At 48.4% G+C, this 24,277-nt stretch overlaps 1 protein-coding gene across 1 annotated transcript in view; it reads left to right on the plus strand.

Annotated features, from left to right (window-relative positions):
- ASTN2 (astrotactin 2) overlaps nt 1-24,277 on the plus strand; it is a 350,711-nt gene that overhangs the window by 95,791 nt on the left and 230,643 nt on the right. The window contains exons 6-7 of the mRNA XM_085320071.1: nt 1,154-1,300; nt 14,583-14,750. Of these exons, the coding sequence (XP_085176197.1) occupies nt 1,154-1,300; nt 14,583-14,750 (315 nt within the window). The remainder of the gene's footprint in view (nt 1-1,153; nt 1,301-14,582; nt 14,751-24,277) is intronic.

The raw sequence follows: 24,277 nt of genomic DNA on the forward strand, positions 1-24,277 counted from the left end.
TAGCTGGGTGGTGGGATCTCCCCAGCCTCCGGGGCTGAATTATTCGCTGAATTATTTCTCAGGTGCAGCCATCCCTTATCCTTGGTGTGAGGCAGGTGGCCTTCAAGGCGGAGGAAGGCAATCTCAGTGTGAGCTGCATATCACTTGGGTGTCAGGCRAGGATTGGGATCTCTCAGTGCCAAGTTGGCCTGCTTCGGAGCTATCTTTCTCTTGTCAGAAAATGTTGAGCTAGCAGTTGCAGAGAAACCGTTTGTGAGCTGGATTTTGGAGATACTGTAAGCTTCTGTGACTGACAAAATGAAACTTTTTGGGTAGTATTTCCTGCCTATAAAAAGCAGCTGGCTCTGTAGGTTGCTTTGTTGTTCATTGCTGTCCCTGTGTGATGTCTGAATATTTAGATACATATGTATAAATAATTAACACTCACTGATGCTGGTTTTTCCTGGTGTTAAGCAAAGTAAATGATACCATGACACAGGCAGCCCTTAGATTCGGTCTGATTATTTCTGCGACTCTACAAAATTCACCAAATAGACCAAAGTTGATGAAAACTGACTGCTACTTTGCTGTGGGAATTCAAACAAAGAAAATGTGATTGGAAAGCTGGAGTTTGAAGACATCAGAAGCTCCTTAAATGCTACCGAGCTATATATTGGTTTTAAATGCCTGGTCTTCCCTGAGGCAGTGAGGTGGGGTGTCCTCCCAGCAGCATCAGTCGTTGATGAGCCCAGCCTCATCCTCACAGTGCTGTCGGCAGGCTAGAGAAGGCATCATGAGGCCAGCGAGGAGGAGCTGTTCTCAGCACGTGGAGCTTCAGGCTGAGGAGCAAGTCTTGAATTTGAGTCTTGATTACTCTGTGACTCAGGCCAGGTCTCTGCGCCAGCACTGTGCCTCAGTTTCCCCCATGTTTGCCTTGCAGTCTTGCTAGGAGTGTGAAGCACTTCAGTGGCTGTGCATCCCAGAGAGCAGAGTGACAAGACCACTGGGATGTGTGTGGATGTGCAGAGATGGAGAGGCCTCTGATGCAATTATTTCTGTTTGTCATGAGCTGCTGTGCATGGCTGGGCTGGGCTGGGCTGGGCTGCTGCCTGCTCTTGCTGGGCAGTTGCTGCTCTGCTAGCTCGCCATCCCCACCACTCTCTCTGCCTTCCAGGTTCGATGAAGAGCCCTGTGAACAAGACAGCTCTGACCCTCATTGCAGTCAGCTCCTGCATCCTGGCTATGGTGTGCGGCTCCCAACTGTCCTGCCCGCTGACGGTGAAGGTGACTCTTCATGTACCCGAGCACTTCATTGCTGATGGTAAGACCCTCCAGTGACTTAGACTCCTTTTCCGCATTGGGACTGTTTTAAATGTGAGAGTCCTTCTCTTTGCGCCTACCTAAAACCTACCTGAGACATTGCTTTATAAACGTCTCTGGGGGACCAGATTATCTTATGTCTTTATTATTGTTATTAATTGTATCTAATAGGTATTTCTGTTTTTCTCTGAACTTGCTGATGAGCCCTGGGAAACTGCACAGACACGTTCCTGTCTTGTAAGAACAAAGCTGTTTGTCCCAGAGCCTTGTAACTGTGTAGAGAGTGAAATTGCTAGTATTTGAGCAAAGGTAGAGATGCTTTGAAGAATTAGACAAGGGCTGCTGTCACTATTTATTGCTTTCTCCAGCTGGGCTCCTCGCGTTTGTTGTGTTTCACTGACCTTTTCCATATAATGTGCAGTGAGCGTCAAGTGCAAGTTTTCAGTAACATGAGGGCAAATTTCATTTTCTTCCTGCAGACGGGGCCCATTATTCAGTCGGTTCCAATTCTTCAGCTCCTGTGCTCGTCTCGCTGCTCGGGGCATGCTGAGGGTGCACCTTTTCTACACCAGAAACGCGCGGTGCAGAGCTCAGTGCGTCACTGGCTGCTGGAGCTGCCGGGGCATCACTGCTGGCTGCACCATTCTTGTGTTGTCCGGGGCTGTCCATGGCTCTAGTGTTGGGATGGAGGGCAGATCTGGGGGGAATGATCATGTTGGGGAGAAGTGGATGCTTAAAAAGCTGGACAGTGTGTCAGCAACAGAACGTAAAGAAGAGGGTAGGTGTTCTCCAGCCTGTTTTAAGTGGGCTCTGCCCTGATAAGAGTGGTTTCTCCTTGGCCTTAATATGAATTCATAGGAAGTTCCCTGCAGTGTAATGCAAATAGAGCACGTGCTCTCCCCAGCCCTACTGCAGACCTTCATCAGCAACAGCTCCACAGCGGCAGCTCATTAAACACTCCTGCATCTCTGCTGCGGCTGCAACGATGCTGATGGGAATGAAGTTCTGTGCAGCCAGTGGGATAATATCCCTGTGCAAACAGTGCTGGGCGTGAGCCCTTCTGTACGCTAATCCCTGAAAATGCTTCTTAGCTGCTAACTCTGGAAATTGCTTCCTCATCTGAGGATAAATAGGATATCCTAAAAGTCAAACTTTGGCCCTGAAAGAGAAGAGGAAAAGAGGATCTACTCTTTGGTCTCAAACTGGATGAACTGAACTTTAAAGGACTGGAGACATGAAAGAGGTGTATTTAACTGTTTTTAAAAGACTCTTTAAGTATTGTCCAGTCTGCAAAAAAATATTATGGAAGGTTTCACAGGTTGTCATTCTGAATAACCAGAGAACAGGAACTCTTCTTGCACTTGGGAAACTGAGGCTGCTCCAGGATTGTGTCCTTTTGAGCCAGGTGCTGACAAGTTCAGTGCAAACCTAACTCTCAGCCTGCAGCCTTTAAGTTGGGAGAGGGATATCATTCCCGTTTCAAAGCTAGTTATGGCAAGGCAGAGAGCCCAAGCAACTTGCTGAAGGCCAAAGAGGATGAAAAGTCAGTGGCATAAATAGGCAGGCAGGAGCCTGGCATCCTGCTCCTGGGCTGCAGCTCTAACCCAGGAAAGACATCATATCCTCAAAAAATAAAATAAAACAGAATGTAATGTGACTCCCTAGCATTAAAGTGTAAAGGGAGCTGAGTGTGCTTGTCACCAGGAAGGAGGTGGCAGTGCAAATTATGCAAATACTAAGAAGGCTCGAATAGAGATGACAATGAAATACCAATAAAACAGATTAATGTCCTTGAAACTGGGGGAAATGGGACGATCTCCCATCCTGACTTAATGACTTTTCTAAAGGGGAAGTGGCAAGAGGACCGGTAGAAATGGTCTGGAGAAGAATTAAAATGAGCTTTGTAATGAAACTGTAAAATATAATTACAAACTGCAAAAACTTCTAAAATATTTTTTATATGAAACAGTTAAATTCTTCATGTAGAGGCAGCAGAGGCATTTTGCAGTGGCTATCAGTTTTACTGAGATTTCAACATTTTATGCAATGACAAGGTCCCTTGTCTGGGAAGAGAAAAACACTTAAAGTTGTGCCTTCTTTTACATAACAACAAATTCCCAGCCTGCACCAAACTGGCAGCAAAATATTACAAAACATTAAAGAAGATCACAGAAGTGAGCTGTATTTGGAAATTTTAGCAGCACCCTGTCACCACCAAGTGTTGCATACTCGGCCTTTCCCTAGTCTGAATTGTTACTGGTTTCTTTGCTTTGCAAAGGGAGCAATAGAGTCCAATGTCTAAAATTAGTGGCTGAATGATCTGCTTAGGTAACAGCTCTTAATGCGGGTGCTGAAAGGCAAAGGAGTGGAGGAGAAAGATTTTCCCTTTTAYGCAGAGAAGCTATAGGAGCCAGCTTTGGGGGCTGGGAGAAGACGGAGAGCACAACCCCTTCGTGCAGCTTTCCCGTGTGGGGCTGTATGTGCAGAGAGTGGGTAGAGCTTGTCCTGTGGAGTCCTTCACTGATGGAAATAAATCACCTTAATCTAGAGCTTTAATGGTTTCATTTCCATCCATTTAAACCTGCTTTTTTGCCCAGGTGCAACAGGTCTGAACTAGGGGTTTGGTATCGGCGTCACCCTGTGAATGAAGTGACAGCAGAGGCAATTTCTGCAGCCCAGGCGAGGCTGGGAGCTTTGATCAGGCTTACAGCAGCCTCACGCACGACACCTAACCGTATACTCCATGTCTTGTAAATGTTGCCATGCACTTATATAGTCTGGTTCCTTAAGCTGTGCTTTTTTGTGGTTTGCATGATGATAAGCCGGGCTATGAGAGAAGGCAGGGATGGTGCATTTGTTGAGGTGTTCCAGYGCAAGAGAAGGATGCCCTCTAATTCCTTTTTGATATGCAATATTTCAATAGATGCTGGTAGCCAAGGAAAATTTTAAAGCAGAGAAGCTACCAACACCTCTACAGGAAAAGCCAAACAAAGACAGAGGCTGAAAGAAATGCCTTTCCTAGCAGATAAAGACTTGTCTTTGAAGTAAACCTTAAATAGATGCAAGGCAGCTCCAGCCAGGATCCAAAGCCAAGCTGAGAAAAGGAGGGAGGGGAGAGAAACCCACCAAGTGCCTCTAGCCTTGGAGGGAAGCAGTTTTGCCCCTGTAGAGCAAGCAATGGCATTAGAAAAAGAGGCTCCTGAGTGCACTGGAGAAAGGGAAGGGGGAAGGTTACGAACCAGAAGCCAACTGGCAGCAAAGACTAGGAGAATATATTACAAACCGCAATATTAATAACCAGCCTGTTTCCACTGCCCTTATTTCGCTCTCTTAGTTCATTTTCTTCCTTTTGTTCATTTGATGGGTTCCCCCCCTCCCTCCCCTCTGAACAATTATTGTGTTTTGTACAGCTGCTCTGTCTTCATTTTACAGGGCAGCCAAATTCATAAAAGCCTGGCACGAGCTGCCATGCTCTGAGCTGGCAGGGAGGGCTGGGAGCTTGGTGGCTGATTTGGGCCTGCGCTGCTTCTCGTTGGATGCCCTGAAGGGAGGCTCCTTCGCCGCGYGGGGTTTTGTTGCGCTCAGCAAAAGGGCTGCTGGGGGCAGAGGAAGGCACTGGTTTTGTCCCAGCTCTCTGGGCTGCAGAGAGATGCAAGTGGTTGCACTAAAGCAACGAGGGTGGGAAGTCCTCGACTTCTTTAGGATCTCTCATGGTCTGCAGGGGAGGGTGGATTTCTCCTTCCTGTGCCCCCATTTATTCCAGATCATGGTAGGTCTCCTTCTCTCTATACATATATTTTTTTTCATCCCCAAATGATTTGAGAGTCCTCTGCTCCCTGTCCTCCAGGGGACAGAAATCTTCTCTAGGGAATTTCCTCTGCATGGCAGGAGCTCAAGGATAGCCTCTGCCCCTCCTGAGCAGAAAGTGCCATTCCCATTTCAGAGCAGATTCAAACTGATAGACAGGATCACAGTAGCTTTTATGAGGATTTGGAGAAAGTAAAGCGTTATTTAGAGGAACAATTTGCAGTGAGGAGAAGGATAGAGAACCCCTCAGTCTGCGCAATAACGCCCCTTATGAATGTGTTAGCCACTCAGTTCTGTGTGTTGAGTAGTCTTTCTCTTGTGAGCAATCATTCAAAAAGTAGAGACACAGGCAACGGGAGCTGCTTGCAGAGAAGGCAGGCCTGGGAAAGATACCCTGGAGGACTTAGCCTGGAGTGTGTCCTTGCTGCACAACAGTTTGAAATATAGTATCAATTAAAGCTTCCCATTTTTACAGCCTGCATCGRGGTTATATATGATGTGGGTGGATGTTTGTATCTGGATATTTTAGTGGGAGCGGTAGGTGAGATCCTCTGTTGCGTACAGAAGGAAGGAAGAGCTACATTTAGCTAGGGGCTTGTAGGGCTTTGTTTTATAAGTGGAAAAAAAAGGAAAAAGCATGAACTAGGTTTCTGTCACTTCAGAGACATCTCAGAACATTTGCAACCTCCGTTCCTCCTCTTYGGAGACGCCTGCCAGCAAAAATGTGCTAATTTCTCTGCCTTAACCATCGCTGGACTCTGCACTTTGTGGTGTATGTAGGTCAGTGAGCAAAGGCACTATGCATGCAACCRCTTTCCTGCCAGCGGCCTTGGCCTCCCATCAGCAGGCTCTGCTTTCAAGAGGCGGTGGAGCTCCTGCCCCTCGACCAGCCTGGCAAAACATCCTGATGCCGGTTTTTCTGCCAATGCAGCTTCAGCGCGCTTGCAGAAGTGGATAGATCTCCTCGTGATGACCCCCAGCACCTCTAGTCTGACCTGGAAGCAAAGAGAGAAGGAGAGCAAGGAGCCTGCACCCATGCAAGGCCCCAAGGAGGTGCAGTGGCTCCCTGGTGCCCAGCTGATTCGAGCCCAGGAGCTAYGGTGCCGAGTTGCCACTAGAAACCACCTAAGACCCTGCAAGCTGAAGCCAGCGCTCTGGGTTTGAGCCTGCAGTGTTTGGTAAGACGGCAGTTTGAGGATGCCGTGTCTGTGGCTTGCTTTGAGCGTGGTGCGCCTGCCTCTCCGCATCTGAATGCTGACGCTCGGTGGTTGTCACGCAGCTGATCAGCAATTGTTTCATCTGAAGATTATTTATTTCCTTTCCCCCTGATTGTTTCCTCCAAGACGCCAGTGGAATTGGATGCCGCTATTAGCAGCTTTTGTTAATTTTCCCCGAAGATTGACTGAGCTCTGCCGACTGCAATTGTTGGGCTTGCAACAACTTCTCATTTTGTTTTTAATTAAATTTGTTGCTTTAAATTGTTTGCTTTTGACATCTCCTGCTCAATCTTGTGCAGGCCTCAGAGGTGACCAGGCATTAGTTTGTTTCCTCAGACGTTTGCCCGCGTGTGTGCTCAGCACGTGCCGCGCGTGCGGGTGCATGAAAATGAGCAGCCGAGCCCGGGACCTGGGGAGCCTGCTGCCTCTCTGCCCTGGTTTCATGCCCTTGCTTTTGCAGCAAGGTAACRCTGGACGTGCTCTTTGATTTACAAATGAAGGCTTCCCCCCTCCTCCCAGTTTACACCAGAAGGATGGAGAAGGAAGTCTAATTTCAGAGGGATCTGCCTGAGCTTTCCCCACCAGCGAGCAGGAGTCCCAGGCTCCCTCGCTGGTCAGAACCTTCTCAACACCCCCCTGAAATCAATAGAAGGAATTTGTCTGGCTTTAAATCAGGCTTTTCTTCTGCTGTTTTCTCAACCCTGAGCAATTCTGTCGCGCAAATGCCTGTTTCACCTCACGGAGACCTGTGTCAGAGCTTCAATAGAAGCAATATATTCCTGTTTTRGAGTCGGTGCCGAGAGCCTGGCTGACCCAGACGTCGTGTGTTCTCTAAGGTGACTGTATTTGGGGACAGCTTTGCAGATTATGTTTAATTTCATCAGCTCTTAATCAGCAGGTCCCCTCCGTGTCTGCGGTACAGCTCGCGGCTGTTCCTGCGCCTGTTCGGCTAAGCAAGAAAATGTGAGCAAATGGCTGCAGCATTACCAGATATGAACTCTAAATATTAACATTAATTTATAAACTGTATCAGCTTGGATCAAAGGGATTCCAAGACTGCTCTGCGGTGCGAACGCACTTTGCATGAAGAACTAATACGATCCTGTAGCCTGAAGTACATCACATTTTTATCGTTCCCATGACAGGCTTCTGATCCGGAGCTCGTCTCCTCCCTTTGCTGGCCTGGCTCTCCCACCCCATCGTGCCRTGAACGCAACCTCGCCGGCCCCGTGGTGCTCGGTTTGTCCCGTTCATCCGAGCGAGAGGGGGGATTGGCGTTGGCGTTTGGATGGAGCCGGCGGGGCGAGGAGTCGTGGTGTCTCAAGGGAGGCGGGTTCGGAACTCAGCGGCGATGGGGAGCTGCATCTCCCAGCGCTTGGAGAGCTCGGAGCAACGTGATCGAACCTCGAGGGGTGGTGAGRGGACAGGGCGGTTTGACCAGCCAGCCCTACAGGCCCGCTGGGAAGACGGAAGGAGAGATGTGCGTGCTGGCACCCCCGCTCACCGGCGGCGAGCCGGCCCACGCGCAGCACGGTGGCGAGTCGCTCCCTGCAARCTCACTTGGACCATATTTGCTCTCAAATGAGAATACACGGGATAACTGCACTAGCAATAACTGCGGCAACGCAGAGAGCGTTTTCTGAGCTTGTGTAGCTGGGAACGTACTATTTCACTTTTTAATTCCCCTGACAAGTGGTGGTGGTGATATATGATGTCTTGATGAGTAGGCATTAGCTTGCCTTGGTCCTTTGGCTTATTAACTTTGCACGTGCTGCCTGCTTTGCTGTGTTTTCTGCTTCAGCACTCCTGGGAGGATGCTTGGTCTTGGTGCCGGGCAAAAAATAAATCCTCAATTCAMAAACATTTTATATATTTTTTTAAAGCTTATTGTACTTCATCCATCATATACCTTGCAGATTAGATTTAGGCTGAGTTTCTCTGAGCTCTTGTCCAACATCTAGAGAGCATAGCTGAGAAAAAGCCCCAGGCTGGAGCGTGGGAGTTGAGAGACACTGAGCATTAAGTAGAAGCTTTTCTTTAGGAATCTAATTTCTGTTTTAGCTATTGCTGCCCCAAGTGCCTGCTGAGAAATGAACACGTTATTATGAACACCTATGCAATTTTATTGTCTAACAGCACAATAGAGGACATCAGGGCTGCTGGAAACTTGACTGATAGGTCCTCCTCCAAGTCCCCTTGGATCCTGCAGTCCTTGCAGCATCCATCCCGGGGGCTACTCGCCCCCTCCAGCCCTTTGCAGGGAGGGGACCTAGAGGACATGCGTTAAGGGACAAGGCAGATGCCAAGCTCAGGGCTGCTGGCACAGAGKGATTGAGTGAGTAATCTCTGAAGATCATRTAGTCCAACCCTCCTGCTCAAGCAGAGTCACCTGGAGCACGTTTCCAAGGATCGTGAGGGGAGAAGCAAGAGCAAAGCTGGCCACCAATGGCAGTTCTCAAGTTTTGTTTGATTTTATTCAATTAAGCACCTCAAAAAGTGTGCTRAAGCTCTCGCGGTCGTGCCACGAGCGTGATGGTGCCCAGCAGTGGGGAGGCAAAGRACCCTTTTGTTCGGCTAGGGAGCGGGGCTTTAGCCCGAGTGTCTTGCAGGAGTCAAATCCACRGGCACTTTTGCACTCAAGCGTTTCGGTTTTTCTTAGATTTAGGAAAATGTGGGAAAATCACTTTCCTCATCAAATTAATGTGTGGTTGTTTTTGTTTTGTTTTGTTTTRTTTTTTGGAAGTTCAGCCCTAGTAAAAGCTAGACGTGCTTCTGAGAAAACCCAAAGAAAGAGGCTATGGGAATTATCAAGAAAGTGCTATTTAACAATTAAAATGTAACCCTGCTCCTCCCACAGAAAAAAGATGGTTTGAGTCTTAACTGTAATTACATGCAGATTTTTATCACTAATTTGCTCTTCCYGTGTGAAAAATGTGCAGACTGAGTGTGCTTCTAACCCCTGGAGTCCCAAGCTGTGAGCTGCTGCGGGTCGAGGAGCGCTGGCGCGACCGAAGGGCAGCCGGGAGTCAAGCGCCGCTTGTGATTCAAGGGGTTTTCGGTTGGGCTAAAAGAAAAATAGTTGAAAGAGAAAGGGTTATGTATAAATTTCTCTTGTTTTAAAAAAGGTATCAACTTAACTTCTGGTTGAGTCATTTCCCTGTTATTTGAGAGAGAGAATACCTGAAAAGCGAGATGAAACTGAAATCTTAGCTTTAAACCTGGTGTGATAGTCTCCCTACTTTCAATGCAGAGTGAAGAATTAAGAATTCAAATTTAAAGAGGTGAAATAATTCCAAAGTTGCTAAGTTTGGAGCAGGGGAGGAGAGCTGAGCACTGCCTTAGCCTGTGGACACGGTCCCCTGCCAAGCGCCGTTCTCTCGCTTAGGTCAGTGTATGTCTGTGCTGGGAGTTGAACCTCTGTCTGGATGTTTGTCTGAAATTTCTGAGACAAATTTAAAAATCAGAATATTTATTCTCCCTGTAGCATTTGGGAAAAAAAAGCTGTAATAATTCTGGAACCAGATTGTAATTGTTTGATTCTGCTGCAGTGGGTGCAKTAAGAGCGACTTGCAGTATGACCTCCCAGAGCGTTCAATCACAGAACACTAATTTTAGGTCAAAAGGAGTTTCCTCGGCCAAAACAGACCAAATGGACCAAAGAAGACAAAGAGGATGGYGGGAGGAAGAAATAGAAATTCTTGAAGAAAAAAAAATATGTTTTTATCTCTCCCTTTAAAAATAAAAAAAAGAGAGAGAAAGGAAAAAAGCCCACCCCTTTTGGCTGCCTTTTGGGCACTTTGTTCTTTTCCCTTGTTAAATATCTGTTCTGAGCTGTTTTATCCTGTTTGGTTCTGGCAAATGATTTTTGAAATGTCAAAACTTCAAGCCTCTTTTGTCAAGGCTTAAGCACTTCCCCTGAACTTTGAAGGAGACCTGCGGATGAGATGTGAACTTTTGATGCTGTCTGAGCCGCGTTGACTTTGATYGGAATTGGAGAAGGGAGGGGGGAGGAAAACCACATGCGTGCAAAAGCCCAAACAAAACCATGCCCCGAAGTCCTTGCGGAGCTCGCGGAGCCGGGAAGCGGACGAGGTTGGACGCTGCCGCGTGTTGAAACCTTGGTGCCGCCGTGCTGCAGGCTCAGAGGTTTCACTGTTTCGTTCCTCTGGTTCAGCTGGTTGATTCTGTATTGGTGGCTGCTTTACCTCGGACCCTAAATATTATCCTGTAAGGGAGATTTCACTGTGCTTTGRCACGGGAGACTCTTCCCTTAGGCAGCAAGCGGAGGGGAGGGCGCTCGCAGCAGGGCGAGTTTGATTTCGATTTGAATGTGCCATCTCTCGTGGACGTCTTTGGGAGGTTTTCTCCCCCAAAGCACCGTATGGACTTTTATCTGAGATTGCAACCTCCTCGCCAGCGGCAGTTGCAGAGGACGGTTTGCACCTTCCCACGTCCCCCCGGCTCTGCGCCGACCGCGGGAGCCGCTCGGGGTGCTCGCGTCCGCCCGCGTCTTTTRTTGGCATTTATTAAAAGCCTGCGTGTCAGGGAAGACGCATCTGGCTGATGTTTCTGAGAAACCAAAGACGTTTGAAACGGCTCTGGCTTAGAAAATGTTTGTTCTGGATAGTTTCTAAAAGGATTTGATGTTCAATCTGCCCCTTTTCAGCTTTTCAAGATATTTTTGATAACTGCATGCTGGCAACTTTTGAAAGCTGTTTTATGTGTATCCATTCTTTGAAAATAAAGGGAAAATATGTACAAAAAGGCTTTGAAAGCTTCAGAAATTTAGCTTTCAAAATATTTGTAAAACTCCTTTTCCTGTTATTTTTTCTTAGGCAAGCTATAAAAAGGATCAAGGTTGGGATTTTTGTTTGTTTGTTTGTGTTTTGAGTAAGCGTGAGAGTGATTAGAGTATCTGTGAACATGTCTGAAAATATTACCCGACTGAGCTGTGACACACTCAGCTTCAAAGATGCGAGAAGTTTCCTTGCTGGAAAATCTTCTCTCCTTTCTCCCTCTTGGGAAGAATGGAAAGTGTTTACAATTAACCAAAATTTCTTTTTTTCCCATTTCCCCCAGATTCAAGTGGAAAAGCCTCCATTTGATATTGAATTCAGTGATTTGGGACTGAAATTATTTTGCTTCTGGTGGCAATGCCCCCCTTTTTTTGTAACTTTTACCTTTGAGAGTGATTTTTTGATCAGACTTAATAAAATTATAGTAAATATTCCATCTTGAAAATAGCAGGACAAAGTCATTTGTTTTTTTTCAGTTGTGATTGCATTATTTTGGGAGCGGTCGTTCTGTGTACATAATGTGGCAAAGCCTGATCAATGTGCAGATTACTCCAGGCTCCCCAAATCTGTGCTTTTTAGTACAAACAAAATTCCACCTGGGGCTGGTCAGCCTGTCACACCCATGTCCTGCACAGCTGCAGACCTGCAGCTTGTAKGTGAGGAGTAGCTCGAGAAGGTGGCTCGAGCTGTTTGATGGAAAATGCATCCTGCTTTATGTGGATGCTGAATTTCTGTCTTCTGCCAAAAAGAAGTTTTATCTGCCCCCCTCTGGGTGTCACGTTTTGATGTTGCTCTGTAAGGTGGCTCCATAAATACACGTTGCTCTTTTCTTTTTCTTTCATACTCCTCTCCCAGCAGTAAATGGGCTGGGTTTTCCAAAGAAAATAAAAATCTGGCATAAACAGCCTAAGTCCAGTAGGTCTCTTTGAACCTGCTTTCTCATCCTGTCAGAGCTCAGAAAATGGGGCTGGAAGGGCGCTCTAGAAGTTACCTTGTCCATCACCTGCCCGGACCATGGGTCCCCTTCACAGAGGGTGTCTGATACCAGGACACCCTGCCCATTTTAAGTCACCTTCATCTTTATGAATAGTAATTATACAAGTGTTTCATATCTGATATGCTTCAATTAGCTTCAGTCTGGCTGTATTTTAAATAGAAGTGAGGTTCATTAAGCAGCAATTCAGTTGCAAACTGGTATTGTTGCTCTTCAGCCTTTGGGTGCAGAGAGTGATGTCTGTACCTGTACTTCAAAAATTTTTTATGTGTGTTTCTCGAGCCTTGCTCTTTATTCAGTAATTCCAAAAATACAGAATGAAGATTGACAGGATACTACATAGATTTAAATATGTAAATAATAAACAGCCCCAAAGGGTGCATGGCGCATTTCCGTTGGTAAAATAAATCAGTAGTAATTATCATTAGTATTTAAGGATAGCTTTAAATATTCATGGAAAAGAATGAGAATTAAAAGAAAAAATTATTTGGCTCTAAGAGAATATTTTGTGCTTAGTGTTTTGAAGTATACCACTGGTGTTGGGGGGTTTACCCCATAATTTACTGTTCAGGTGTGTCTGATTGAGCTGTATCAGGCAGCCTTGGTGACCAAGGCTTCTTCCTTGCTATGTCGCCAGAAACAGCAGGGTACTTCATCTCTACTTTTTATTTGCTCGTACAATCAGTAGTTTGGCCACCTCCATCAGCTATGAGCGTAAAGATGCATCTGTGCATATGTTATTGGTATATAAACAGTATAAATGTAAAAGATGCAAATTCATATGTCCAAATTAGGGCGTAGATTTTTATGGTGCTGAGATCTCAGCATTTGTGAGAATGAGGTCAGGTGCTTGAATGCTGGCTTCAGGCTCTACCTTTTATGTTCTACATGGATAGCATGGTGCAGGATGAAGTTTAGAAGGACTCTTTACTTCTTAAGCATCAATGGCGCTCATTCGAAAAGAAACCAGTAGTTTGCACTCAAGCATGTTCATAAGGGGGAATTGCGGCTCTGTGTGTGTGTGCTTGTTTTTAAGTCTCTTAGGTTTCATTGGGCTGAAAAGTGAGTCCTTTACTAAGTGATATAAGCTCTCAAGTTGCATGAAGATACGCCCTGGATCTATAGACTTACCATCMTTGGGTAATCATTAAGAAAGATTTGAGTTTTCAGATGCTAGTTRCAAGGTTTGCCCATGCTTCCAAATTGTGACTGAAGTCCTAGCACTTAATGGAAGGATGCTGTTAGCTCCTTCTACCTGATATTTCACCTTGCCCACTCTTCTTTGAAGTTTTTTTTTTCCTCTCTATTTTTAAAGGCTTTTACCCTGGTAACTTTTACAAAACACCACTTAAGAGCAGAGGTTTTTTGGCTCTCCTCTGATCTGTGCAGCACTATTATGGAGGCAGTCTTATAATCAATGTAATTGAAGATCAGAGTTAATGAGGACCTTTGTGCCTGCAAAATCCCCCAAGCGATGCAGGGCCTCAGATGTTAGATAAGGAAATGATTGGACTGAACTGAAAATCTATTTGGCTAATTAGATGATGCATATTCCCAGATGCCAGTGGGGAAAAATACATTTCACAAAATAAACGTAAGATTTCATAAGAAAAGATTTTTGGCAGGAATTTGCTTCTGACTCTCAGGAGGGAGAAAGCAAGGAAGTTTCTTTGGGATGAGACTTTTCATACAAGAAGTGTGTTGGGCTGGTTCACTCACTGTGAACCAAGAGAAATGAGATGGGAATAGCACAAATGGCTGCTGCCCGTGTATGCCCTGATCCACAAAAATCCAAGTGTCTCCTGGACACCACCTGCATGAGCTGGAGAAGTGATCCTCTGATCTCACAGAGCAGAGTAATTGTCCACATTTCTGCAGAGAGCAGGGAATCAAATCCATTATCTTGGGATACTTGGTAGTATGGGGGTATCTCAGATAAAGCAGTGTCCCAACCAGTTGACCACCAGGTGGGGAACATTCGTTTGGAGAGAAGTGCACAGACAACCGAAGTTCTTTGGGTCTGAATATTGGTGAATTTAGTATTATTTTGTTGAACTTGGTCTCATGCCAGCTCCTGAAGAATAGAACTGCTCTGATATTAGGACAAATGCTTTTTCTTAGCAACAGGAAAAAAGGGTGAAAATGGCTGAATACTCCATCAGAGAGAGCAGAGAAGTTCACAACTAGCCTTCCTTGTCCAACTCACAGCATTTTGTAGGAATGGTCCCTGCTTTGGTACTGTACATGTTAGRGGAGAGGAGTGCTGGGGACTGACAGGTCAGATCATGGCATCAGTTACGGGAAATGATGAGACATTAACTGAGAAGTTCTGCTGTGCAGCGTACAAATTCTTCACTGCCTTATTTAAGAAATAATTTATTTCCTCCTCACAACATGCTCCCCTTACACATAAAATGCTTTAGTTTCTTCTTACCCTTACCTAAAGCACTTTTTTTTTCCACCTTCCAGGCAGCAGCTTTGTGGTGAGCGAGGGGAGCTATTTGGACATCTCTGACTGGTTAAATCCAGCCAAGCTTTCCCTTTACTATCAGATCAACGCCACCTCACCCTGGGTGAGAGATCTCTGTGGACAGAGGACCACTGACGCCTGCGAACAACTCTGTGATCAAGAGACAGGTAAGCAAGGCCTGGGAAGAGTGAAGACCTTAGAAAGCCTGGAGGTGTGAGGGAAGAGGTTGGTCTTATCTGTATGTTGATGCACGCTTGGTTTACCTATGCTTTAGCCTGGCATTAGGCACAGAGGACTGAAAGGTACCAGCAGGGTCATACAGTGATGACCCCCATTAGCAAGGTGTTAAGAAGGTGCGTGCCAGAAGGGTGGATCAGGAATAGTTCATCTGTCAGTTCGTCAGCAAGTTTGGAAGGACTGCAGGTACATGGAGTTTAGCTACTTCTAAGCTGAGCTGTCTTGCTGTCCAGGCTGGAAAATATAATTGTGAGCTTAGCCCTGTTCCCTTCCCCTTTCTTTTTAACCATTCCACTGCAGAGACAGGCGTTTCTCATTAGTGCTTCTGCCTGATATGACCTAGGTTTGATCTCTCCTCCAGCCCTTCCTTATGAAGTTTCAGGGTCTGTTGTCTTTCTTAATCTATAAATGACCTTTTTGCTACATGTGTTCGGCTTACACACAAAAGCAATAGCCTCCGAAGCAGCAGCCAACTGTGCTGAGATGCGAGGCCAGGCCAAAGAGTAGTATTGCGCTCTCCTCCTGGTCTGTGCACTCCTGATACGCCATGGGAGCTACAGGCACCCATAATCCTGCTCTGTCTGAGCACCACACAGATTGTGCAGTGAGAAACCTGGCTCTGATGTCTGCAATGAGCCGGGAATGCAGAAGACAAGAAACACACAATTAGTGAAGGCAGAAGGTGAGTGCGAGGTGGGAAATACACGCGTGAGTTAGGCATGTGACTGGCCAAGTGACATTTCTTGTGAGGTGACATCTTAGCTGGTGCAGATAACGTTTTTCATTAGTACTTCTGCCTGATGTGACCTAGGTTGGATCTGGTGTGTGAAGCTGGTTGAGCCCTGGTGTGTGAAGGTGGCTCTGTGACGGTGCTGTTTTTTCGTAATGAGGGACCTGCCGTGCCTCTGCAGGGCTGAGAAGAGCTCCTGCTTCCCAGTGCCTCACCTCCGGATGCCTTCTTGGCGGGCTGGAGAGAAGTGGCCCTGTTGCTCTTGGCATGCTGCACATCTGAAGAGCATGTAAATGGTCCTGACTCCTTGCAGAGAAACCTTTCTCAGGTTAACTCCTGGCTTTCCATGAGGTCCTTTTCCCTCCTCCTTTGGCAGTGAGAGTTTCTCTGCTACCTATGTTTGTGTGTGAGCCTTTCTGATTGCTGGAAGGGACGTTGTTTCCTGGTTTTGCCAGTAAATTTGAAGAGGGACAGCTCACCGAGGAGAAGGTTCCATCCTGCCTTGGGCTGTGCCCCTAATACACTGTGTCCTGAGAGGAAGAAATCCTCCTGAACCACGAGCTGTGAATCATGAATTAGGTGTGCACTGGGCATAACTTCTGCTTTCATGTTTGTTCTCAGCTGAGATGTAAATACCATACGTGTTGCCATAGCTCCRTTTTCCTGTTTTCCTGGTCAAGACAATGTTTCCTTTTTAGTAGTATGATTTCTCAAGGCTTGTGTGCATGGAGATGCTTGCAGGCATAGCTGAAGCAGAATAACTGTTCTAGCTACTTTCCCCAAAGAGACAAGGCCTCAGTATCACCTACAATCCGTAGAAGGGCTGGGCAGTGGGGAGCAGCCACCTGAGCAGATGGAGAGGGTGCAGGGAGAAGGCTCTTCTCTTCCGGTGGTYCTACTGCGGAAGAACTGTTTAGGCATCTCTGATASACAGCTGCCTCTGAGGGARAGGGAAGATGAGTTCACCTATCCCTGATTCRAGGAGGAGAAAAGAAAAGAATTCTKCCTTTAGCATAAACCACAGGCAGACCGTATGGAGGTAAAACATGATTTCCCAGTTGGAACGAGCCCTGCAGCTCTGCTTGCAAGCCCCATGCCATCCTTGGCACCAAACGGGGCTAGTTAAAACAGCAGAGACTGCGTGAGGATTAAAAACTGCTGTTTTGCCATACTTACCCAGCTGCTGCTCCCCATGTGCCTCCTGCTCACTGGAACAACTTGTTTCTCCTGCTGGATGCCCCATGCTTGAGCAGGATGTGTCAGATCTGGTTTACAGTGCTCATTATTCCAGGAGGTGCTCTGCTCTATAGTCYAACTGCGCTATATCCTAACCTCACCAGCTGCTTTATAGCTCCTTCCCCATTTCCCATCCTCTCTACTGTACCCAGTGCATAGGTGGAAGAAACCCAGGGTGGCGACGGCTCAGCCTGTTGCTGGAGTCTGCTGCATCCTAGACATTTCTGGGTGACCAGTCGCCAGAAAGAGCAAGGGAGCAGCCCTGGCCCTGGAGGCACTGGAGCRCCAGCCTATGCCAGGCAGCAGAKGTCAATACGCGGCATATTGCAAAGTGCGTTTTCTCCCCAGGGCCCGGTGGGAGATGCTTTGAGCCAGCGTATTCCCTCAGCCCAGTGAGGGAATGGTCTAAGGGCAGAGCCGCCGGGATCTGAGCCGGCGGGTGCCCCAGCTGAAATTGTGAATTAGCTTCTTCCTTCTTTCTTGCAGCTTGAAATTTGCACGTAGATAAAGCAAAATCTTTCTCTTTTATGCCAGCTGCTTCTTCTGGGGTAGACCGCCACAGGCTGGAGAGGCTACTGATTTTCAGAGCCAAGCTCTTAGACTCCTTAAAGGGGATCCAAACTCTGTGAAGAGCTGAGCAACCACCCACTGAAAATTAGGCCTTTAGAAGTGTCTGTTTGACACCTTGCCTTATCCAGGAATTTTRTAGTTTCCGTGAGCATCCTGAGCAATGGATGCTGGGGGTTGCCCCTGCCTTCARTCCCCTCTGGGCTGAATGAAGCATCCAGGAGAAGGAGCCTGGCAGCAAGTGGTACTTGAAAGTTCAACCAAAGCAAGGAGGGAAGGTACCTCATCAACCCTCAGCAGATATGTGATTGCGCAGAGTATGAGGCTCTTCATTTCTGGGGAACAAGTGCCCTGAAGGTTTCCCCCTGTGAGCACCAGCAGGGCCAGCCTTGAGGTGTTCTAGCAAATTTGCAGCTCGTTTGACTTCAGTCTTCCTCTTAGAGGCTACTTGCCACCGCAGTGTTAGATACAGCCTTGTCCCAAAGCTTCCTGCTGTAATTCACCTCCAAGGTKTAGGCAGACCTCTCCTACATCTGTGGGAGGAATCTTCATCCATGGCATGTGCTGGCACACATGACCAGAGGGCACTGGTTCATGTATGTGCTGTCTGGTGTGACTCAACTCTTACTTCTTTCCAGGACAAAAGACTCTTGTGGGTGAGTTTTATATAGCATCTGTTATAGGCATCTGATGGGCTAATTTGTGACGAGGCCACCAAGAACTGCTTCGATATGAATAATAATCCACACTGCAAAATGTGATTTGGAAACACTAGGAAGTGCCAAAATATGTTGTGCTTGCCTGACCTTAATTTGCCTGCCCTTGTGTCTTTGCAGTATGACTCATTCTTTAATTAAATGATTGCTCCCCCTGACAAATTTCAGCCCTGTCTTGCAAAGTACGAGGTCACTGAGCTTTTCAAAGAGAGCACCAACATCCACACATGAGCAAAATAGAATTTCTCCCCTTCTCCTCAGAAATGGTCAAACCATTCTGTCTGAAATTATTGCAGATAAATAAATAAATAGATTCTGCAGAGGGTCCTCACCTCCAGTCTGTAGACATGATATGGTAAGTGCGGTGGCTTGGTCCCTGTTTGCCTGCGTCAAGCTGCCACTGCTTAGCTGGGACAGGCCAGGCACCTCTTCTGGATCAGGCCACAGTACTACCACAGTGAGACTGAGGTAGATCAGAGCCACTCCTCTGTTAGAGAGGTTCTGCCAAAAAAATCCTGTCTTGCTGGCAGGTTCTGATGGTGCTGTTTAAACTGAGAATASGGAAAGATCATCATTTTCTGTGGCTCAGGGTCAGCTCTCCTTGCTCTCTGTTTTTTCAAAGGATGTTGAGTTCGTTGCTAGTGCTGCTGTTTGTACCACGCACTGGGATATTGACTCATAAAATCATGGAGTGCTGCTTTTTCACTGGCCTCCCTTATTGGCACTGGTAACGGTTATGAGGGCATCCGTTTGCAGTGGCATATGCAAAGTCTGATTTGTGAGCACAATTACCTGCTTTGTATGCACAAAATTGATTCACTTGCACATTCTGTGGGCATAGCTTAAGAGGCCTGCTGGAGAATTGGTCCCTCAGGGCCAAATGCTGGAAAAAACAGCCTCTGATTTTTGTGCTGTCAGGCTTGCCAGAACAGTGGCATAAATGAGATGGATAGCTACCTTGATTAGCAGGTGCAAATGCGTTGTTTTTTTTTTTTTTCCTACCATCCATAAATCAAGYACTTACCCATCAAAATTCTCTCCTTTGCATCCGCAATTGATTCCACCACAGAACAATAGGAACATGCTTGTACGAACCAAATTAGATGTGCTAGTGAAGGGCCTTTTCTAGAAAAATGGCAAAAATTAAAAAAAAAAAAAAAGAAAACCCATCATCTTCAAAATGSGTTAGGTTGTCACCAGAGCCTGGTAAGTCAGGGGTCTTGCAGGCAGGAGAGAGATCAAAGTCATTTTGACTCACATACTCAACTTTTAAAGGCACTTGTTAAGAGGATTTGGAAGTTGCATGGCTGAACGTGTAAATTTGGACGTGATCAACCTTAGTGAGGGTGTATTTGTGTGTATGAAAACATCCTTTCCTTTCAGAGAGTTCAATTTAATATCATGCAGCTTTTGTGCACATCAAGAAATATTTGTTTGTTCTAGTGCACTTCTTCTATTTTCGCTGTTGGAACAGCCCAGTGTCTTTATTGACTTAGACTTTTATAAGATGAGCTCCTGTCTCTCTAAGGTAGGTAGTTTAATAACTTGGTCAAAAAACATGTAATATATGATTTCTTTTCATGTGGCAGCACAGCTTGCCGTATGTACCAAGCAGGGCAGGAGGCAGTTAACTCCCAAGCTAATTTAGCTTCAGGCTGAAGTGTTATACATAAACAGCAATCAAAATGTGTGCCCGCAAGGGGCTGAGTTAAGGTTATCTGTGCTGTCTTTACACTCTCATTTTCTGCCATTAGAGTGTTTAATCCTGCAGCTGCTAATGTTCTTGTAATGGCATTTCTGAGCTTGTCTAAAGACCATGGAGAGGAGGGAGGAGAGATGAGGTCTGTGGTGTGGAACYACTCCTGGGCCCGGCTCACCTGTTCAGCCCATCTGCGCGTCCCGTCAGGCAGCCGGAGGCCACTTCTCAGCCACCAAAGGTGAATGCCGGGGTTATGCTCTCCCCTGAGGAAAGCAGTCTTGACRCCGGCAGAGTCTGCCCCTCGTGCACTGCCAGCCTGTTCGGGACCTTTCACTGCTTGCTCTCATCAGTTGTGCACATGTGCCAACGAAGATCTTCCTTAGCTGCACAGCTTAGGAGCTTAGTAAATGATAATGAGAATAATATCTGTGCAGAAYGTAAACCCAGACACAATCCTCCAAAGTTAAGCTTGCGCTTAAGTGCTTTGATGCATCTGAGCAAAGAGGGTGACTTTCAATGGGAGCAGAGGAGGAATGACTGTCAAGTTAATTCCTAGTTATACCTCCACACGCGGAGCGTGTCTTGGTGGAGCTGAGCCCTCTGTCTCTGCTCCGAGTTGGCCGGATAGGAGCCACCTTGGAGCTACAAGCTGTGTTTCCATGACAGCCTGGTGGCGTATTGCCCTGTGCAAGATGATTAGAGCATCATGAGGCACCAAGCTTTCAGCATGCAAGGGCTGAGCCCTGCGGGGTCCATCTGGCCTGCCCAGGAAAGGACGCATGTGGCATTTCCCCCCAAAAGGTGTCTTGCCTTGTATCAGCTTTCTCTCCACAGAGATGAGGAATTGGAGCAAAGTTGTTTCCCATTAGAAGAAAGTTTTCCTTCCCCTTCATTTCTTGTGAGCTAAATTGCTTTTCCTAGAATTACCTTTCTRATCAAGATTATTCAGGGACCAAATTTGGAAAATGCCATCCCTAAAAGCCAGAAGCAGCAGATAATAAGGGCTAGAAGAAAAACTTTTCAGAGCGCTTTCCTTGGCACAGTCGCTGCAGCTGCAATTGTTCGAGGTGTCGCAACCGCAGCCAGGGGCTAACCCTGASTTGGGCAGCAGCTCTCTAAATACTCTTCACTTATCCATTGAAGTTGGGAATTTAATGATCCATTAAGACTATTTCTTCATCTTTGCCTGTGTTTAATTTTCTCTGAATCTCTTTCTCAAAAAGGACCCTCGCTGTGTCATCCTGTAGAGGTGCAGCAAACTCTTTATGGAGGGTTTTGTTAAGAATTTTTTTAACTTTCTGTAGCTCTAAGAGTCAGAAACCCTGGCATGAAACCTGGTGCGCRTGCGTATCTTGGCCTCTTCCCAGAAAGTTTTCCTTCCATTTCATCATTGCCRCTGAGAGTACTGCTGCTTCATTGGGGAATGAAGTGTCAGAGATGTAGCAGCTGGTGGCTCAGTCACCCAAGTGGCCCCAGGAGATGCTCCCAGGAGCCAGACTGGTGTGGCGAGTGCTGCTCGCAGCTAGTTCAGTACTTTATTGCCTTGGGCTATACTGCAGGTAGAGAAATCCCTGTCTGAGGGATGCATGGCATTTGGGATCTCCCTGTCTAATATGGCTTTTGATGTTTTTGTTTCCAATACTGGGAAATCATGTGTCAYGAGAAGGTCTGGGAGTGGTATGGTCATCCCGCTGCCATCTTGAAGGTAACCAGAGCTAGGCAGCCTCCTACTGTGATCTTGGCAGCTCCAGACTCTTCCCTCGGTGCTGAGCTGGCTGCAGTCCAGGTGCGTGATGGCACTGTGCTACCCCAGCATTTCCTGAGCGATCAGACTGGCAGCCAGTACCCTGCTGTTGTTTGAGGCACTGTGTCCTGGTTGCTGTATTGCCCGCTTTTTAGCTTCCACTTCTACTTCTTGGCCATGCAAGAGGGCAGCTGGCTCGAGTGTAAAGYCCTGAATCAGTCAAGCTAAGCACAAGGAGCCTGCACACGTGTTAGAAGGTTATAGCAAGGGCATGTGCTTTAGGCTGGATGAGAGCAACTAGAGATGCTGCTCTGGTGGGCCCGTGGCACCTTCTCGTGCGTCAGTGCATTATCGCAGCTCTGTGGCCTCCGGCTAGAACAGCTTTGAGAGTGCAATGGGGAACCGTGTTCACAGGGCACCTTTCCAAGGCCCCGAACACTACGTGGAATGGCAAACTGTGGGAAACGTGCTGTAGAAAGTGAGGCACCTTGAGGAAAGGGGTACAGAGCACTGGTGGGACTGCTGCATGGACACAAATGGGTGCAGAGATGTAGCCAAATCCAAGCGCAAGGGGGGTCCTGCGGCTGGAGGAGGGCGGCACTGACCCGGGCCATCTTGTTCCSCAGCCCCTGGGGAACCCTGCAACCTACTGCTTTTACTGAGGGTCGGGGATACGCTGTAAATGGTGAGGAAGARCAAACTGTACCGATGAGAGACATGCCCTTAGGACCAAAGCATGTGCTTCAGACAGCCAGTCAGACAGAACAATTTGATTCACCCATTTCAAAATTTCTCCAGATGCTGGATTAAGAAATTGTTTCTGTGACGTTCTGCCAGGAGCTCAGAAACCCTTAGCAAAGGACAAATCAATCCAGAGCTTCCTCTGGATGCTGCTTATGAAACTCCAAGSCCTCGACAGCTTCATTATTGGAGGGAAGCGATCGTAGCTCTTGGAGGGATGGAGCAACTCACATTGATCTGTTTACTGCTGCCCCTCTGGGCGTCTGCTGTGCGGCTGTCAGCGAGGACTGATGGCAGCRTTCCTGCGCGTCGCTACGACCTTCGACGTGCCACGTCCGGGCACAGCGGAGCCCCGTGGCTCACAAAGCCCGGTCTCCGGTGCATCTGATGTGAGGTGGGATCTGAGGAGCACCCAGGTCTGCTGCAGTGCTGGTGCACGGTCTCCTCCGCTCGGGTGGAGACTCCTAGGTTCCTGCTGCGGACAGAGGGTTTTGCCCTCGCCAAGCACTGAGTTAGTGGCCTGGAAAGCAGCACTTGCGGGGGACGTGGACAGGAGATGCCCCTTGCTGCTGCCCTTTGGCTGCAGCTGGGTGACGGGTGCCCCTCCGAGCGAGGCGCCGTCCCTCGAGAGCTGCGGCGCGGAGTGGCGGGAGCAGCAGCCCTGCTCGGTTTCGTGCGCCTGGGAGGAGGGCGGCACCGCGCAGCAGCCGCGCTCCTCGTGACGACGTGCCCCGCGGGCTGGCCCGGGCAGCCGTCGGGCCCTTTCTGTCCGCGCGGGAGGACGAAAGCTGTGCTCCCGACGGCAGGGAAGGAGCGCGGAGCTGGCAACGCAGGGAGCAGCGGAGGGGCAGCCGCATCCTCCCCCACCTGCCGGCGCGAGGAGCCTTCTCGGAGCGGGCTCGTAACCCTGGAGATGGCTTGGTGCGAGCACAGAAACGCGCCTGCCGCGCTCGGTCCAGCTCTCCGYGCTGTCGCTGAAGGCGGCTTCCCTGGAAGAGAAGGGCTTTGTGCCYGCGGCCGGGCCGCAAACACTGGCGCAGTCAGCCGCGCGCGGGCTGCGAGCGGCGCCGCTGAACGGRCGCTTGTGTTGGCCGAATAATGCTCGGCCTTGGCCCGCCGCTTACAGCTGGGCTTTCTCGCTCCCCGGCGCTTTCTTCCCTCTGCCGCCCCTTTCTCCTCGCGCTCCGCGGACGGGGCGGGCGGAAAGGCGAGAAGCAAGAGGCAGTGTTAGGGGCACAGCTGCGCTGGAGCTCACCCCGCGGGCGGCGCGCGGGAAGGGGCCCGTCCACGCTTGGCCCCGCGGCGCGGGTGGCCCGGCTGCGCTGCCGAGCCGGAGCCGGCGAGGGGTTCCAGGAGGGCCGGGAAGCGGCGGTTTGGGTTTCTGGTTCGCCGGCATGGAGAGCGCTTTGCGGGGACTGRCATGTTGGCCATCCTTGGGCGCTGACCTGGAGGGCCGGGACAGGCTGGAAGTGTGCGTGCGCACGCGTGTGCAGTGCACGCGCGAATCAAAGGTGCGTGTTCAGAGCGCTGRCGTTTCTTAGCACAGAGGGGAGGTTGCATCCAAACGGGGAGCCCCTGAGCAGCGTGAGAAGTGCCGTGGAGGAGATCCCAAACCTTCCCTCAGCTCACAGCCCACAGGAGCAAACGTCAGGCCTAGCCGCAGGTGGGACGGTGTCCGCAGGACCGGGGCTTCGGAGGCAAAGGCGCTACCCCAGCACTGCGTCCCTCCTGGAGGAGCAGAGCGCTTTCACGTGGGGCTCACACCTTTGATGGAGAGGCTGCAGCAGAAAAGGAAATGCCCCAGATCAGCGATATGGAGATGGGGTTCAGGAGCTGCRGGTTTGTTCTGCCAGTGTCAAATGCCCCTGGCTCCATGAGTAAAAATCCCGATGACTGCAGTGAGCAGCTTTTTGGGGAGCCTAGGGGCTCCGGGAGCCTCTGCGACGTGCTGTGTGCTGGGCTGGTGGATTAAGGGGATCTGGCAGCATTATCGCAGCAGATCGTCCACCCTAATGAGGCTAACA

This window comes from Rhea americana, unplaced genomic scaffold, assembly GCF_003343005.1.
Source record: "Rhea americana isolate MKP2758 unplaced genomic scaffold, rheAme1 scaffold_61, whole genome shotgun sequence".
In the NCBI taxonomy this organism is placed as follows: domain Eukaryota; kingdom Metazoa; phylum Chordata; class Aves; order Rheiformes; family Rheidae; genus Rhea; species Rhea americana.